We start from the raw sequence: 19,163 nt of genomic DNA on the forward strand, positions 1-19,163 counted from the left end.
ATTAAAATGCACAAAATAAATAACATTAAAAGCAAGGGTAATGGGCACTTCCAGCGTGGCATGGCTAGTACCTCTGGAAATCTGCTTCCTCACTAAAACAGGCAAAAATCATCATTTTTTTCAGAACTCTAGAAATTAAATAAAGGCTAGCAACAATCCAGGCATGTTTATAAAAATGCTGTTTCTTTCATACTTGTCCTACCCCATCCTGATCTATTCATAATACCCATAATCCACTTGAAAACCATGAAATAGCCTTGTAATTTCCGTTGCTATGAAAACAAGTAGTTTAATAGACACTGGAGGGGCAGAAAGGGCTTAAATCTCCCCAGAAACTCAGTCTCCAGGTAACTCTCATTATTTCAGTGGCAGATCACTGAAAACAACTTATTCTCCGGCTGTCCTTATTTGACCTCACAGCTATGTGAACAGCCTTAGACTCAAGGAAGTTGTTGAAAATAACCAGGTGCAATTATTTGGAGCTACCTGAGACCATTACAAACTGTGGTGCACTGGAATCTGATCAAATGACTCAAAACAGAGACCTGGGGAGTGAGGTCTGTAAGGGGCTTTGATGTGATTCCCAATATTCCTGGGAATCCAGACGACCATGAGCACGCACGAGGCTGTGAGGATGCCCAGAAGATACTTGAGAAGGCCCTGTACAAGCAGGAAGTGAAGACAAAGGCAAATAAACTGCTCCCTAGAGTGTGGTAAACACACCCCAAAACTTACAGGGAGCCCCTCAGTGACAATGGGACAATGTATTGGTTCAATGCATTTCAAGACATTACTATCTAATCATTAGGTGACCACAAGTCCAACCTGGCAGTCTTATGTGGTTGCACACACCAATGAGTAAAGATTATAGCAAATTAGTCCATTAATTCTTTTTTTAATCATTTTTATTGTTATTCTATTAGAGTTGTCCTAATTTTTCCCCCTTTGCCCTCCTCCACCCATCTCACCACCCTCTCCCACAGTCAATTCTCACACTGTTGTCCATGTCCATGGGTCATTCATACATGTTCTTTGTCTAGTCCCTTCCCCTTCTTTTGACTATTATCTCCCTCACCCATCCCCTCTGGTCGCTGTCAGTCTGTTCCATGTTTCCATGCCTGTGGTTCTATTTTGTTTGTTACCTTATGCTGTTCATTATATTCCTCTTATAAATGAGATCATATGGATTTGTCTTTCATTGCCTGGCTTATTTCACTTAGAATAATATTCTCCACTTTCATCCATGCTGTAGCAAAACGTAGCAGTTCTATTTAAAACACCAACAAGGCCCTAGCCATGTGGCTCAGTTTGTTGGAGCACTGCCTCATACACCAAACAGGTGCGGGTTCAATCCCCTGCCAGGCCATGTACCTAGGTGCAGGCCAGGGTGCAAATGGTAGGCAGGCAGCCAATCAGTGTTTCTGACATTGATGTCTCTCTCTTTCTTCCTCTTCCCCTTCCTCTCTCTCTAAAATCAATTAAACATATCCTTGATTGAGGATTTTAAAAGTACCAACAAAAATGACAGCAAATAGAGGGAGCAACAAACCTGGGGGAAGAGGTATGATGTCCTGAGTTCAAGAAAGTCACAGTCTGGCTTACACACAGGGAAAGCAGCAGTCAAAAGAAACTTTCTCTCAGGAAGCCTAGACATTGCACTTACTAGACAAAGACTTCCTGGACATCAGCTACTATAAATATGTTCAAAGAACTAAAGAAATTGCCTAAAAATTAAAAGAAAGTAATATACAGATGCCTTACCAAATATGGCATATCAATAATATAGGAATTATTAAAAGGAACGAAATAGAAATTCTGGCATTGAAAAGTTCAATAGCTAAAATGGAAAGTTCACCAGAAGGCGACAACAGTGGTACATGTACGATGTAAATGCAATACAGTTGGATGATTAATTGGAAATGCCAGGTGAAAAGCAAAGGGCATCTAAAGAGACCATTAGTTTTTAACTTGGAAATCCAGGATGGCAGAATCCAATTAGCAAGTTACTGTAGAAACAGAAGGTAGCCCGTTTTATTTCTGAATTTTTTAGTTTCATACAACTTGCAGACTGCATGTAGGTGTCCTTCATCCCTTTAACTTGGTCTTAAGATCTTTTTTCCCCAAGATTTATTGAGATATAATTGACCTATAACATTGTGTATGTCTAAAGTATATAAAATAGTGACTCTATGTATGTAATATATGGCCATATTATTGCTACAGTAAGGTTAGGTAACATTCATCATTAAGACTTTTGATTGTCTGGCTAAGGCTTCTTATTTTGGCCTTTTCCTCAGCTCACTATTCTATCCATCCAAATCCTTTAATTCCCCAAATGTGACTATTTTAAGCCACAGTGCCTTCATTCAACAACCTCCTAAATCATCCTTCCAAAGTGAAAGTCAACTCTGTTGGGGAACTCCTTGATCCCTCTCTCCAGTCTACTTCTTCTGTGGGTATTCTCTGTGTTACGACACATCTCCCAGAATATCATCAATGTCATTGTACTTGTTTTGCTTCTTCATGATACTCGAAGCTTCCCAAGGGAAAGGAGGCTGACTACTTTGACTGTTTTAGTCAATGTCCGACATAGTGCTGGTGTCATGCCAGCTGGCTATGGGAAAAGAGGGACACCATGAATGACAAAAAGTTAAGAACAAAGTTAAAACATTTAATATTTGGACCAAAGGAAGAGAGTGCTCACAATATAAAGATAAGCTTAAGACAAAGCCAAAGGAGGATGGCGACAATAATAAAATTAGTTCTCTTTTCTAAGCTTCTATAAATATAATTTTAATACTTTTATGGATTATTCCCCTATGTATTATATTCTTAATGTATACATACAGATATAATATGTTTATTAACATTGGATATATTTTACATGAGATGTATGAATTTATTGTAAAATAGAAAAAAAAGTACAAAAATATCTTGAGCTAGAATTTCTTTAGGGAAAATCACTAGGTTTAAAATCATTTTTTTAATGTTTTCCCTAAAGTAGAGATCTAAATTTCTTGCTGAGGTTTACTTTTCAGTTTCTTTTTAATTAAATACAAAATTTTGTAGCCAAACACAGTCATACTGTGAGCTAGGATGTAGTGAATTCATGACATCTGTGAACACTTACAGCAAGTGAATTAGAAAATGTAGATTTAAAAATTAAATAATGTATATTTATCTTATTTATTATTACATTATTTTAAAAATAAACTCTTAAAGTCAATAATTTAAGTTTTACCAACAAAATTTCTAAGAGATACACATATGAACACCCAGTAATTCCAGGCAATAGAAGCAGCATATTTCAAAGCCTGGTGTAAAATGAAAGGACATGGTAGGCTTTTTATGAAATGGAAAAATCTACTGCTAAATTATCCTGGACCAGACCATTTTGCTGTTCACGTTCAAATCAAAAGAAGAGTTTCCTTTTAACAGAAATTACCTGTTGTAGCTTGCACTATTTCCATTTCATTACTAGGACTGCCTTCGTATATATTCTGGTTCTGACATTATATACTCGTGTTATTGAAAACCAAACAGCCACAAACCGCTGTGGCAGGGTTTGTTTATGTTTTAAAATACTTGTAGCATGGTCTGCTTTTTTATACATTCAGAATTTAAATTGACCTTTCCATCAGAGACCAGTGATGCTATAAATACCCAATCACGGCTGATGAGCAAAGCTGCAGAGTAATGTGAAGGTCAAAGAACGATGCATCATGATCGTACTTACCCGAGTGTACAAGGCATGAAAATGCTCATTCTGAGCTCTGGTGGCAAAGTACAGGGTCGTGGTGACACTGCATGAATCTCCTCGTTTGCACGTGGTTGTGAGGAGGTTAAGAACTAGAACCAACTCATCTGCTCTCAAATGTATTCATCCGAGGGTCATCTTAATAGATAATTTTAGACATCATTGCCCGTAGGTACTCATGCTCTATTACTAATTTAACTTCTAGTTCAGTTCACAGTGGCTTTTTAAAAAATGGTGCAAAGGTGGAAGCATTTAAAATCTCAAGGCAGCTTTGCCTGTAACATCTGGAAAGAATAGTCAAACAGGAATCAGTTTTGAGTGTAGTACAACTTCTTAATTTCTTTTAGACCCTGATAATAGGTAATGTTAAAGGAGCAAACTGGAAAACCTTGACTCATTTGCATATCTGTAATTGTCACTTACATCTGACAAGCCTCTTTTCCGTTTCCACAGACTGCTCCCTTGAAGATCTGTTTTGCCCCCCACGGTAGCAGTCTTACCCTTTTAGATTACAGGATGAGCAAACTGCTTTTCAAAGGAAGATATCTCGAAGTTGTCCCTTCAAGACTGATACTATGTTTTTGAGGCAGAGAAATGGACTCATACTCACTCCCATTCTCCTTTCTGTTCCTATATTCCTACAACTCAATTTACTAGCAAATAAATAGGAAAGGAGGCTTGAATATAGCTGTGCTTCTTGATCTTTTTCATGTCATGGAAACTACAGAAAGTAACAATACTGGTAAGCTGTACCAAGCAAACTAGAGGGAGGTTGAGGGTATATTTATGTATATGATGTTTAAGATTAAAAGTCTTAATAAATAAATGCATTTACTACAAACATGGCTGGCTGGCCCATATTGTTTCAGGATATATTAAGAATTCTTGTTTAACTTATTTTTGTCTGATATTGAAAATAATAAAGTAATGACTATATTATTTGTTTAACAGATTAAAATGTATTAAGTATGTTTGTGTATTTCACCTTATTTCTATTTATAATGTGTACCATCCTCTGTGTCTATACACCCTTCCCTTGTGTGCTAGATGAGCGCTGCTTTGTTCTCTAGAATGAATCCTGAGCATCTGTTAAAATCGATGAACCTGCAATGACACATCAGAACACCCCAAATCCATGTTTTACATCATGGCTCACTCTTGATGTAATACATTAAATGCATTTGGACAAATGTACAATGACATCTATCCATCATTATGGTGTTATACGGAGTATTGTCATTGCTGTAAAAATCTTCTGTGCTCCACCTGCTTATCCTCACTCCACCCACACAACCCTGGTGACTACTGACCTTTTACTGTCTTTTCCAAAATGTCATATAGTTGGAATCATGCAGTATGTAGCCTTTTAAATTGGCTTCTTTCACTTAGTACTATGCATGTGGGGTTCCCAAGTGTCTTTTCATGGCTTGATAGCTCATTTATTTTCAGCATTGAATAATTTCCCATTTTTTAATGTACCAAAATTTATTTGCCCATTCACAAACTGAAGGACAGATATCTTGGTTTCTTCTAAGTTTGACAACTATGAATAAAGTTTCCATAAACATCCATTTGCATGTTTTTGTGTGGATGTAAGTTTTCAACTCTTGTAGGTAAATGCTCAGGAGTGTGATTTCTGGATCACATGTGATTTCTAGTTTTGTAAGAAACCAGCCACTGTCTTCCACAGTGGAGGTACCATATTGCTTTCCCACCTGCAATGAATGAGACTGACTGTTTCTCCGTGTTCTCTCCAGCATTAGGTTTTGATCATTCTAATAGGTGTGTAGTGATATCTCATTGTTTGAATTTGCATTTCCCTGATGACATAACATATGGAACATATTTTCATGTGCTTATTTGCCATCTGCATATATTGTTTGGTGGGGTTGTCTATTTAAGTCTTTGGGCCATTTCTTAATTGGGTTGAGAAGTGGGCCAAATAATTTTTGAGTTTTTTATTGTTGAGTTTTAAGAATTTTGGCTAACAGTCCCCATTAGATGTGAATGTTTTATGTAAGCTTGAGACAAATGTGTGCTCCGTTGTTGAATGCAGTAATCTGTGGATACAATTGCATGCAGTGACGGATAAGGCTTTGTTCAGCTACGACCTTACTGGTCTTTGCTCGCTGTATATGTCTGCTTCTGATACAGGAGAGCTGAAGTTTCTAACTAAAACAGTGAGGAACTCTATTTCTCTATTAGTTTTTGCTGCACTTGGCTTGTCACTCTGTTGTGAGGCCCACGCACATTCCGGATTGCTGTGTCATCTTGGACTATGGACCTCTACATCATTTTGTAATGCCTTTTATCTCCGATAACTTTTTCTGATATATTTTGAAGTCTAGGTCAAAAATTTTTATTAGAAGGTATTAATTATCTAGTGATTCTCAAAAAAGTCATTAATTTTGTTTTACTCACTTACTTGACAAATATTTATTGAGTGATTACAACATGACAGAGTATTGCTAATAATATTCCTGAAGAGCTATTTACACAGTCTGTTTGTATGTAAATGTTATATATTGTGGTTCTCAAATACATTTGACTAAGAATTCCAACCTATACACTTCCCAACTAGCTTTTTCTTCCTTTTTTGTTCCCTTTCCCTAAAAATCAGACCTATTTTCTATACAGTATGTAATAGAAAATGAGTTGTTTTAAAATTATGTGGCAGTTTTGTTTTAATCTTACAGTTATTTATTTTCTCTAGAGTGTTCACTTTGAAAAGAAAAAATATCTATTTTTCTAAATTTTTTTTTGGACTGGCATTTTGACTTAGCAACTTGGAATTATAAATGACATTTTAACTTTTATTGTAAGTGGTTTTGGGCAGTGAGTTTCAAAATTTAGCCTGTGCAGAATAAGCTGGAGAATTTGCTAAACACATTGCTGAGCCCTTCCCCAGAGTTTTATTCAGTAGGTCCCACTGGGAATTTGCATTCTAAACAAGTTCCAGGTGATGTTGCTGGTTCAGACACCACTCTGAGGAGACAACTAGTTTAGAATATAAAACATGGGAGGTGGATCTAAGTCTACTCCTGGCTTCAGTGCTCATCAAGGGAATTACCACTGACGAACTATTTAGTCTTAGCTATCTCATCTATGAAGTAGAGGTGACTATAACCCTGCTTTCTCAGGTTTGCTGTGCATGTTCACTGACAAACAGTTGTTTAATTCCCCCTAATTTAAAGCCGTACTAATTTAAAGACTGATCTACAAACCTGCAGTATTTTACTTTATTAAAAGCTAGTGCTTTTTTGGCTTAATCCATTTTATAAAGAATATATTTAGGTTGTGAGCCTTTTAAAATCCTGTTTTGGAATTAGAAGATACATAAATACAGCTGCATTGTTTAATTTCTTAGACTTAAAAATTTTTAAGTTAGTTTTTAAAATGTTTTTCTACTTGCCTCACAAAATTTCGTTTCCCAGTGAGTGTCATATAACACTGAAACAGGGACTGAGGGTGCTCCTAATTAAAATATTGGCTTTGGTACTTTTGTTATTGGATTTTGAGCTGGTAAATCCCCCAGGGAATTATATAAAATTTCAACAGTTGTTCATCATTTCATTTTTATTTCATGAGGCTAGGAAAAAGAAATCCAAAAGCACTCTGCTAAAATTTTAAGTCCTTTTAAAAAAAAAAATTAGATACCTTGCATTTGTAAAGGAGAATTTTGACATAGAAAAGAAGGAATTTTTTACTACTTTTATTTAGCAACAGATACAGGAAATGTTTATTATCAATGAAGTTTAGACCACTTTACAAGGTATACTACATACTATGATAAATTAGTTAAAATATGTGCCTCGATGTGTTTATAATCTAGTGGGGCATATAGCCTCATATTCAATGAATTAAAAACTAATATGAAAAATATTTTTAAAGTTTTATATAAATGCTATAAAATTTTTAGTGAGGAGGTTTGAATTAAGGAATTTTTGAGTATAGGAATGCTAAGAAGGCTTGGAAATGAGAGTATATTTGAAATATGTTGTGGAGGATAAATCAAACAGTGCAGAGAAAAGTCTGAGAACAGGGTTATTTGTATGCCCAGAAGAAAAACTGGTATAAGGGAGACAGAAAAAAATGAAAGTACATGATGCATGAGAGTAATTGCATGAACATACACAATGAGTATAAATCTGGGTGTCTGAGTTAGGTAGTATATTAAAGTTTAAGCCAGATATTTGTACAGAAAATTACTCCTCAGATGCCGATGAGGTGAGACTTTATCCACACAACCGTGGTGAGCAAACTGTGGCCTGCGTGCCAATTCTGGCCTGATGCCTGTTTTTGTAAATATAGTTTTCATAGGGACACGGATATAACACTTCATTTAAGTAGTCCGTGGATGCTATTATGCTACAAAGACAGAGTCGAATCATTGTAACAGAGACTGTGTGGTCCACAAAGCCTAAAATATTTACTGTGTGACCTTTATAGAAAACATCCTCTGACCCTAGTTATGCACCAACGAAATGCCAGTCCGCGGAGCGTCAGTTACAAAGAGTTTGCACTGGAATGCAAATTAATTCACTGCTTCCTTTATCAATAGTCTCGCTCGGAAAAAGTCAGTTGATCTGGATACTGTATGTAGTGAATTGGTATAGAATTTACTGAAGCTTCTCATTTACCAACATGTAGTTCAGCTCAAGAGCCTCACTTGGAGCCAGTAAAGCTGTGTTGAAGATTTCTCAGCAGGATGGCAGAGTCAAGACGGTCATTTTAGAAAGGATTGATAGTGTCAGATAGAATTTCTGAATCAAACAGAACTGGTTTCAAACCTTGGAGAGTCCGCTAGGAAGGAGACTTGACACTCATGGGAGAAAGTTTATTTTTCCTTGGTTTATATTCTAAACACACCACACCAGAGCTTTGATCTGGTTCAAGAATCCTACTCCAGCAGTTGGTGGGTCAGGACCTTCCTTCATCACTGGCAGTGGAATTCAGAGGGAGGGGTGGGGAGCCGTTCCACGTAACCAGAATAGTTCACTACCTGTGCTAGGGTAAGACTGTGGAAACTATTAGAAGAACTATGCTATTGAACACTTTGTATTTCTGCTATTCGTGAAGCTAATAAAGCTTATGACAATTCTTTGTAGATAATTTTGATCAGTTATGCTAAAATAGCCTACAATATTATATTAAATCAAAAGGTATATCTCAACCTAAAGAGTAAGCCTGGAGAATATGTCTCTCATTTGGTGTATTTACAAGATCAAAGGTCAATTGACCTAGCTTAATAACGTTTCAATTTTTCCATGCAAGCATATTTTTCTTATTATGTTAATTAGTGTAAATACCCAGGAGATTTTCAAATGGGGGTGGATAGATAATATTTTATTTGCTTAATCTGTGTAATGGGAAGACTTTAGAAATTGATTACTGATGAGTCCTAGGTTTTCTTTAAAATAGCCTGGACTTTAAATCACTCTTATTTATAATGACTTTTTGGTGACTTGTTCATCATCACCTGGGATCTTTACACTTGCAAAATCTGGGTCCATAACACTACTTTCTTTAAACCTTTACTACTAAGTGGTTTATGATATGTTTCATTAGAAAAGAAATGTTTTTATAAGGCATCCTACTTTATGCTTCGTATGGCAAAAGCCTGTTTGAAGGCTGGTAGAGCAATGCTGGTATTTTATGGGTGACAGCAGTTAGCTGTGACCATTACTGCTGCGCTCATTGTTCGCGTAGGAGGGGAGTTGATTTTCTTTGCAGGTACATGGTTGAGTAATCTCATCCCAGACACAGGGAAGTGTTTTTGTGATTCTTCATTTTTCCATTAAGAATTGAACATACATCATGTGCCCCGACTTAATGAAGATGAGGGGGGACCCATAAAAACAGAACTTATTTATAAAAAATTGTGTATTTATATTCTTACATGTTAAAACTTCAGTCACTTTCAAAATACTCTCCATCTGATGCAACACACCTATCAAGACATTTTTTCCACTGCTCAAGACAGTTTTTGAATTTGTCAATTTTGATGCCTTTTAGTGCTTCTACTGTTTTCTGTTTCACCTCTTCCACCTCAGCAAAATGTTTCCCTTTGAGACTTTTTTTCATGAAGGGGAACAAAAGAGAAGTTGTTCAGGGTGAGATCAGGTGAATAGGAAGGGTGGGACACGCAGGGTATTGCCAGTTTTTGGTCAAACACAGCTGAACACAGTGCGGTGTGGGCAGGTACGCTCCTAAGTCACCCGTTATGAAATGGGCAAATGCATTGAAAGAGTCTTCAAAAAAATTCACTGAAGCCGAACACAGCCTCTCAGAGCAATGCCAGCTGCTACACCAATATTGATGGGTGCCTAGAACACTCACCTAGTGGGAGAAGCCTGTACTGTAAGGGGCCCGCCCTACAGAAGATAATTCCGTTTGGGGGAATACCCCCTCATTTAAGACATACTGCCACACTGCTCACAGCGCTGTATAAACACACAAATGCAGTTTCATTGTTTGAAATTTTCAACTTGGTCTTTTGTTATGTCCCCCTTCTTTTCCTTGCAGGCGTGGGGCTAGTTCAGGGATACATAATTAAAAGGACTTGTTTTAACATTTTATTTTATATTTATTCTTGTGACTGAATTTTCTTGAGTTACAATGGATTGGGAAAATTAAAAATTTCTATTATGTTTATTGTGTACTTTCTGGGAAACTAATACCGGTACCTGCTGTCGAACCATAGACTAGATGCTTTTATCATGGCCAGAGTTGTGACAGTGATAATTTATACCTTCTATGGTTTGCAGGACACTAAACCCTCTATTACAGTAGCAGTAACTAATGGCAGAAACAGACCACAAATCACAGCTACCGTTTACTAAATATATAAGATATGGCAGGTGCTGTATCAGGTGTTCCATTTATTTTATTTCTCATTTCTACTAAGATCACACATGGAACTCTTCCACTTTACAAATGAAGAAACTAATGTGTTCTAGGAGGTTAGATAACCTACCTACACTGTGCCCACCTAGTAAATGATGAGGCTGGAGGCCAAGCCCCGTGTGTCTTTTGCTCACAGTCCCATTCCCAGTGCCTGGACCCGCATGACTGGAAGGCTTCACTCAGTAAGTAAGTGGTGACTGAATGCATACTTCTGTCTTTCTCTCCATTTGCTATTAATGATTCGCATTTCTTTGCTCAAATCATAAAACTTTCAAAATAAAAATGTTTTAATAATTAGCAAGTTTAAACTCTATACAATCTAATATTGTGTTTACATGACAAAGTGGTAAAAAATGTAATTAATCAAAGAAAGAGTACCAGAATGCCCAAATTGTGAGGAATGTGTCATAGAAATGTACCCTTGAAACCTCTATAATCTTATTCACCAATGCCATCCCAATATTTTAATTTAAAACAGCTGTGGGTTACCTCAAATGTCTTTAACATTTTATTTTCTTTTTCTGAACTGGTAATTAGAGCAGAGGCATTAACTCTGTCCTGTATGGCAAGATTACATTGATATTTAATGGCTTCTATCATTATTTTCCTCTTTTATTCGGAGCTAGGAGAGAAAAGACACTAAAAATGATCTACCAGCTTATTAAAATATGTTTAAGAAAAACTGACCTAAATTAATAGAGAATAAATTTGAACCTGGATCCTTTTAGACCTACAAGCAGAACCCTCGGCCAGTTTCCTTTCTGTTTTTATGCTTTATTCACTCATATGTATGTATATGAATATATATGTGTATACAAATATATACCTATATATATTCTTTTTTTAATGCTTCTTCCTGAGGTGTTCAGTGCTTCAGGGTCTCATTTTGCCCACGTGAAAATAAGCTCTGCAAATCTAATCACAGTGCTGGTAGTATCATTGCAAAAATAAGTCAGCCAAGTTATTACAGATCAGAGCTGGTAATTTAAACCTTCACAATAATTCACGCACATTTTGAATCAATACATGGATTCAAAATCAAAATAGAAGAATTATTTCTACTGAAGGTTATGAGTCATCATTATGCTGTAACACATTGTTATAGTTTTAGGAAAAATTATAGAGTGATAAGATATATTTTATTATTTTTTCTTTTTATTTTATAAATACCTTATAATTTCCCAAGAAATACCACAGATGGCTGGTACCTGTATGCTGATAGCTCAAATGGAGAATTTGGTGACATTGTGGACACCCTCACTCCTGTTATTTCATGCACGGGAGCAAAATGCACCCTGGTCTTCTGGACTCATGTGAATGGTGCCTCTGTTGGTCCTCTCCAGGTATTCTTCTGCTTAGAATGTCGTATTTTCTGAATTTTATAACAAATTTCATATCAAAATTCATAGTGCATAATTTAGTTTTCATAAAATATAATCTAATAAATGAAAATGGACAATTATCAACACTTTGCTAGTTTCAACATGGTATGATTGGAGAAATGCTTTAGCAGAATTAGATATGAATGGCTAGTAGAATATATTTTTAACTAGTAAATTTATGATTATTATCTTTTTATGAAATTATAGCTTCTGCATAATACAGTTTTATACTTGAAATGTTTCATGTAGGTTTCAGTATCAATGTTCTGAGAATAGCGCAAATGACTATTCACACTTCAGTGAAAACTGAATGTGCGCTTTGCACATTGTTTTGGTGCTCATTCTCTAGCAGTCTTTTCCAAATTGTTTCTTTGTAAAAAATTACATTGTTTCAAACTCACGAAAGCTTGCAAGAATCTCGAAGGCAACAATACACCCTCCCTCAGAGAACTTATTCTTGGCCCACTGTCCCAGCTGCACCTTTCATAAAAAAATCAGTTTAATACAAAACCACATATCACACCTAGCTGTTACTTCTTTGTAGTGTTTATCAAACTGGAATGATTTCTTAATCTTTCCCAGAATTTTATGACATTGATATTTTAAAAATCGTAATTCAATTATTTTATAATGTTCCTAAATTTGGATTTGCTGAACATTGTTTTTCTTTTTCTGTAACATCAGCGATATTGCCTTTTTTTTTTTATTGCATCCCATTGGCTAGGGCATGGTGTTTTCAGTCTCTGTACTTTCATTTCCTTTGTTATCAATTAATATTTTGTGAAGAGATATTTTGAGAGTATGTAAAATCCTGACCTCAACTCAATTTTACCCACTAGTTTTTGCATCCTTTTATACTTTTGATGGAATTTTACCTAATTGCAGTGTTACAATTCTTTTATTTATTTATTTTATTGTTGTTCAAGTACAATTGTGTCCTTTTTCCCCCCACCACTAACCCCCAGCCCAGCCATCCCCACCTCCATCCCCTAATTCAACCCTCCCTTGGTTTTGTCCATGTGTCCTTTGTACTTGTTCCTGAAAATCCTCCCCCCCATTATCCCCTCCCACCTCCCCTCTGGTTATTTTGTAAAAAATTTTTTCTCTTCATTTACTCATCCATTTTTTAACCCATTTATTGGCCTATATCCATGTGGATTCATGCGTTCCTATTGCATTCAGTTGCCCCAGATTTGGTCACAGGAGACTCTCTAAGCTGACTTGTATGTTTCTTTGACCACCCCCATCAATCTTTGAGTATTTTCCTTCTTTATGGCCAAAAGGATGTCCCAGACTCATTGTATTTTTATCTAGTTCCATCCTGTTGGTCCCTGTACTGAACCCACAGCCCTGGCATGTGTCCTGACCAGGAACTGGACTGGTGACCTGTTGCTTTGCTGGCAATGCCTAACCAACTCAGCCACACCGGTCAGGGCAGCTGCTGTGTTTTCCCCTGTAAAGATAGAGCAATACAATGTAAGCCAGCTGCTTAACTACTTTCTCAGTAACTTGATTGTAATTTTAATTACTATAATTTTATTACTATCTTAATCTAAGATTTTTCTGGCTCTGTTAAATACTTATTTTTCCAAATAAATTTTTAGATTACCTATATTATTTGAAAAATGCTGTTTTTGATTGGAAACATTAAATTTGTAGAGTGAAATTTGGAAGAATCGTCTTCTTTATTACAAATGCAACTTCTTACCGAAAACAGCTTAAAAGTAAACTTGTCCGTGTATATGTATGTGTGTGTGTTTAGTAATCTGAAAGCATTCAATAGTCATGTGGATTGAAGTTGCAATTTATCATTTGTTTTACATCGACTTTTAAAAAAATAACTTTAGGCAAAACAATCAATACAATTTACTGCAGTGTTTTCATTAGAAAAATGAGAATTGTTTACCAAGAATATTTTGTAATTGAGATTAATTTTCTAAAATATACTTTCATTTTTTAGGTAAGATTTTGTATTATTTAGATAAAAATTATAAAATAATATTGAAGTTTTATTCATATTTATCAAATAGTTAAAATAGTAAAACATGATTTTTATTTTTGTATATGGCTAAATAACACTGAATGTTGCATGAATGTTACATAAACACATTTTTCCTTAGTGACTTGTAAATAAGGTAATACTCATACAAAGAAGGTCTACTCCCCATATATTCTTTCTAGTATCCATCAAAAATAATTTTAATTTTTTTGAAAAATGATAGTTTATTGACTTAGATTACATGCTGAATTTTACAGGCCAAGGATTTGGCGATACTTTTGCTAGTCACATATGATTTAGAACATCAACACTCGACCACCATAAAAGCAGCCATTTGTACTTCATTTTAAAAATAGGTAATGAAACCACTAAAAGTTACCTTCACTTTAAAAAGTCAAAATCATCACAAACCCTTCACCTGAATAGTTCTTTGATTTGTACACATCGTATTTTTAAAAAGCGTCGTGAAATAATTAAGTAAAGCATCTAAGTCTAAGTAAGCCATCTAAGTTATTTTAAAATGTGGAGTATCTGCTTTTCCCAATTCTCTTCCGTTACTCTCTTGATGGCTCTCATTTGGTATCATTCTAAAGGAAGGGCCATGGTCATCCGCCTGCTGAGACTGATCTGCATTTTCCCTAGAACGGGACACAGTGTTGATGAGAGTTTGCAGAGTCCAGGCTGTTGGACAGGGAGATCTTATCACCCACGTGGGCGCTCCTTCCATGATGCCATCACTGTCCCCACTGGACCCGAGCAAAGGAGGAAGATCATTCTCAACAGTGTTTTAGTGAGTAATTTGTGCTTTTTTATTCACCTAAGTGGATATTATTCAATATATGAAGTTCCAGCTGTTACTTCTGTCATGTTTTTACTTTTTATTTAAACTTTTCTTTATTTATTGATTTCTTAAAGAGAGGCAGAGGAAGGAAGGGGGAGAAACATCAATTTTTTGTTCTACTTATTTATGCATTCATTGGCTTTTTCCTTATATACATCCTGACCAGGGATTGAACCTGCAACCTTGATGTATTAGGATGATACTGTATCCAGCCAGGGCTACTGCTATCAGATTTTTAAAAAGTTAATGTAGAGTTCTTAATTAAATGATGCATTTGAACTTGGCTGACAGATATCCATGCTCACTTTTATTACACAAACCTTGTGAGGTTCCCTGGAGACACAGGGCTGCGTAGAAAACAAAGACATCTAATGAAAAATGTCTCAACTTTGTCTCAGAGATTTAATGTTGATATTAAAATTTTAAAAAAACTAGACAAATTATACATATTTAAAATTTATCAAGACAGAATATTCCAGCACTTCTTACCTGACTTCTCTCTGTAGGTACTCAGCAAGAAACAATGTTACTTCTAAATTGTGGGCTCAACGTGGAGAGCACGGTGCACAGTGGGAAAAAAGAAGTGTTTTCAGGCACTCATTCACAAATACAGGTTTGTAATCCAAACACTTGGCTAATAAAGGAGATTTGTTGATTTTTTCTTTAATCTTACTTTATTTTCTCCATTCATAGTCTTGTCCTCTCATTCCATTTCTGATGTGTTGTATGAATACATAATTTTCCATAGGAATTTACAATTCCAGAATGTTCTAATTTCTTCCAATTAGACAACCATGCTTCAGGGACATTTAATTTTAATGATAACTATCCTCCCTTCCACAGTCTCTTGTCCTGTGTATAAAAGAACACCTCCCTCTATTTCATAAATATATTCCCAGAGACTGTAATCACATTAATTTACTTAAAATTTGATTAAAAGGACAGATTTTAAGAAACAGATGATATTATTGAACCTTACTAGAGATAATAGATTTACTTAACTCTGAAACATTTTTGAGGAGGAAGAACATTGTGTGATGTATTTGTACTCACTAGACTATAATAATATTAGGAGGATAAGACCTATATAGATCTAACAATTAAAGAAGAGAACATAGATTAAAATGTGTAAAGAGAAAATAGCTATGTGTCAATGTATTTGATATGGATTATCAAAAATACAAAAGCTCCATGGATGCGTTTATGGTTTAAAACTTTTTTTGGCACAAAGGGGATTTTCTTAGAAAATGAGACAAATATCTATTAGTCAACTGTACAGGGCTTAATTCTATGAATTTAGAAGAATTTATCTCTAGAAAAAGGATATATTTGCTAATTTTTACATTTCCAGCCCTGTATATGCAGCAGAAGTAGCCAGTTCTGCTGTGGGTTTTCAGTAACTGTATCCATGTGCTGTGTGCTACTCAGTAACAATCACATGCTCTGTCCGCCAGGCCCGTCCCTCTCAGCTCCAGTGCAAGCACAGGCTACACACAGCTGTAGAAAGGCCCTGAGAGAGCACTATCCCCAGTTGTTTTGGAATGATAGGTATAATAAATGTCATATGTCTTTGGCCTCTCACTGAAATCCAGTTTTCTCATGGGCTATTTGTAGATAATTTAGGAAATGAATAAGAAATAAGTTCAGCCAGAAGAAGTAAATATCAGACAGGAATTTAATGGCCTTGCACAATATCAAATTTATTATTGAAAGAAGTCTGCCAGTTCAAACTCCAAGATCTCTACCTGAGGCAGGAAGAACCCTCGGCGACAACAGGTAGATGGTTTTACTGCTGCTACACATGCACTTTCACGGGAGGAAATGGAATCTTACCTAGTTTTGTATAAGTAGAATATTTCTATAGTAACATCCTGCAAAATAATGTAAAATGGAGATTTGAAGCAGGAGGAATAAATTACTAATGTAGCCTTCCAAAACTTAATTTTTCACATTAAGATTTGATTGAAGAGAAATATGCCCATGTTGTTTATGTCTTTTTTAAAATTCGATCCACTCATTCTTAGTGTAAAAACTTACTAAGCACCTACTATGTGCACAGCAAAGTACTATGCAGTGGAGCTAGAGTGATGAGCTGGCATGTCTGTGATTCGTGCATGTTTACAATACCATTCCCTTTAAGTCTGAGAAAGAGAATCGCTCTAGCCCCTGAGTAAAAGATATTTTTAGAAATTATGGAATCTTTTTTAAATGTTTGTTGATTTTATTTTATTTTTAAATTGTTGTACAGTTACAGTTGTCCTGCCTTTTCCCCATTGCTCTCCCCTGCCCCGCACCCCCACTCCCACGGTCATTCCCCATTGTCCGTGCCCATGAGTCGTCTTTAGAAAGCAAGGACAAATCGTTCCTCGCAACAAATGTGCCAAAAATAAACTTATACAATTTATTAAGAGTTGACTTATCATAACACTCACTGAGTCATCTGATTTCTTATTCACAGTGCATTGCAGCTCCTGTTTAAATGTCTACATGTATCCAGAGAATAGAGTCTCTTTTTCAGTTTGTGTATCAATGTTTTTCTTGGATTCAATTTACCTTATAAGAAAGTTGTAGTCCTTATTATTTTTCCCAGTTTCATCTCTTTTTAATCACTTCCAAACTCAATAAATTTTATAAATTTATTTTTGGCACATTTGCTATGAAGAACAACAATTTATCCCTGTTATGTAAATTTGACATAGGAATTTACATACAAATTGTGTTTTTATTTCTTTTTTTTTATAATGGGTGGCACCTGATTTTCAATTATTCTCTCCACTCATCTTAAAAGGAAATCACCTAGCTTTTCATACAGTAATATGGAAACATAACATATCTAAAAAATTATAATGATTTATTTCAAGAAAAATAATGGTATAAATTTGGTCAAAAGATGTTTGGGAGGTTTATCACAACTATTTTGTGTAAAATCACTGAAGTAACTCTGAAATTTCTTGTTAACTCATTTCTAATTGTTCAAAATCTACTTTAAAATGTATTTCTTACATTAACACACAAATACAAATTTAGCCTGCAGAGAAACTCTGAATTAGTTTCACTTAGAAACCTGACTCTACACGGTTGGTAACATTGTATGTTCTATGGAACCGTGTTCATTATTGTTCTAGGCAGTGGTGACATCACAAGCAGAAGATACCCTTCCTGACAACTTTACTAACTCCCGTTACTTTGCATCACTTCTGTTTCAGTGGGAGTCCACATCAGTGGGAGCTCACTGCCAAACAGCAACGCACCTGAGAATTGTGTTCATCACATATAGTAATCAAAGGCAAATCAAAATAATATCAGTTCCAAAGGTGTGACCAATTAAAAATAACTCATGGTGTTGAGGTCTGGTGACTTTTTACTTTTAAATGCTTGGGGTGGACAGAACGGAGGAATGGTAAGAATGGGGCTAAATGGAGTCAAGGATGTGCTTACATCTTCTTTCAGTTGGTACATTCTGCCACTGGACCGCCTCCTGCCTCCACATGTGCTGAGGCTCTAGAGATACAGGGGTCTTGTTTGGGATCCGAGAGCTGCAGAGGTGGCACTGGTGGGCTGGTGACTCCTGCCAGCTTTCTATCCCACAAATCTAGATATGCAGCACCTCTTACCTAGATTTATGCTTCCAAACTCCTGTGTGAAAAGCTAGGTGATTTCCGTTTAAGATGAGTGGAGAGAATAGTTGAAAAGCAGGCGCCACTCCCAAATTCTTAGATGTTGAGGATGGTGCGGATCTAAATGACCCTCAAGCTTCCTGAGGCAGTTTCATTATGAAGCATTTTTATCAGATTCAAGTCTAATGTCCTATATTTAGTGGTTGCTCCAAGTTTTGAATTCTTGAAGGACAGCTCAAATGACACTGGTTTACTTTCCTTCTTCCTTTCTTTCCTTTCTTCCCTCCCTTCCTCCCTCCCTCCTTGGCTGGCTCCCTCCTTTCCTTCCTTCCTTCCTTCCTTCCTTCCTTCCTTCCTTCCTTCCTTCCTTCCTTCCTTCCTTCCTTCCTTCCTTCTCTATGTCTATCATCTCTTTCTCTCTTTAGATTACCTTCAGTGCAAAACGTGGTATCCGTTATATGGTGGATGTAGCAGTGGATGACATTTCCTTTCAAGACTGTACTCCATTCTTCAGCCCAGACAGGAAGTGTACTGCTCAAGAATTCATATATATGCTAGCAAGCACTGCATCGCACAGGACAAGTTGTGTGATTTTGTGAATGATTGTGCTGATGATTCAGATGAGACTACCTTCATTTGCAGTAAGTGAAAGTGTTCTGTT

At 36.0% G+C, this 19,163-nt stretch overlaps 1 protein-coding gene across 1 annotated transcript in view; it reads left to right on the forward strand.

Moving 5' to 3' along the window:
* MALRD1 (MAM and LDL receptor class A domain containing 1) overlaps positions 1–19,163 on the forward strand; it is a 543,248-nt gene that overhangs the window by 174,785 nt on the left and 349,300 nt on the right. Inside the window, 5 exon segments of the mRNA XM_071221350.1 lie at positions 11,850–12,016; positions 15,400–15,463; positions 15,465–15,498; positions 18,928–19,047; positions 19,050–19,143. Of these exon segments, the coding sequence (XP_071077451.1) occupies positions 11,850–12,016; positions 15,400–15,463; positions 15,465–15,498; positions 18,928–19,047; positions 19,050–19,143 (479 nt within the window).

This window comes from Desmodus rotundus, chromosome 4, assembly GCF_022682495.2.
Source record: "Desmodus rotundus isolate HL8 chromosome 4, HLdesRot8A.1, whole genome shotgun sequence".
Classification (NCBI taxonomy): domain Eukaryota; kingdom Metazoa; phylum Chordata; class Mammalia; order Chiroptera; family Phyllostomidae; genus Desmodus; species Desmodus rotundus.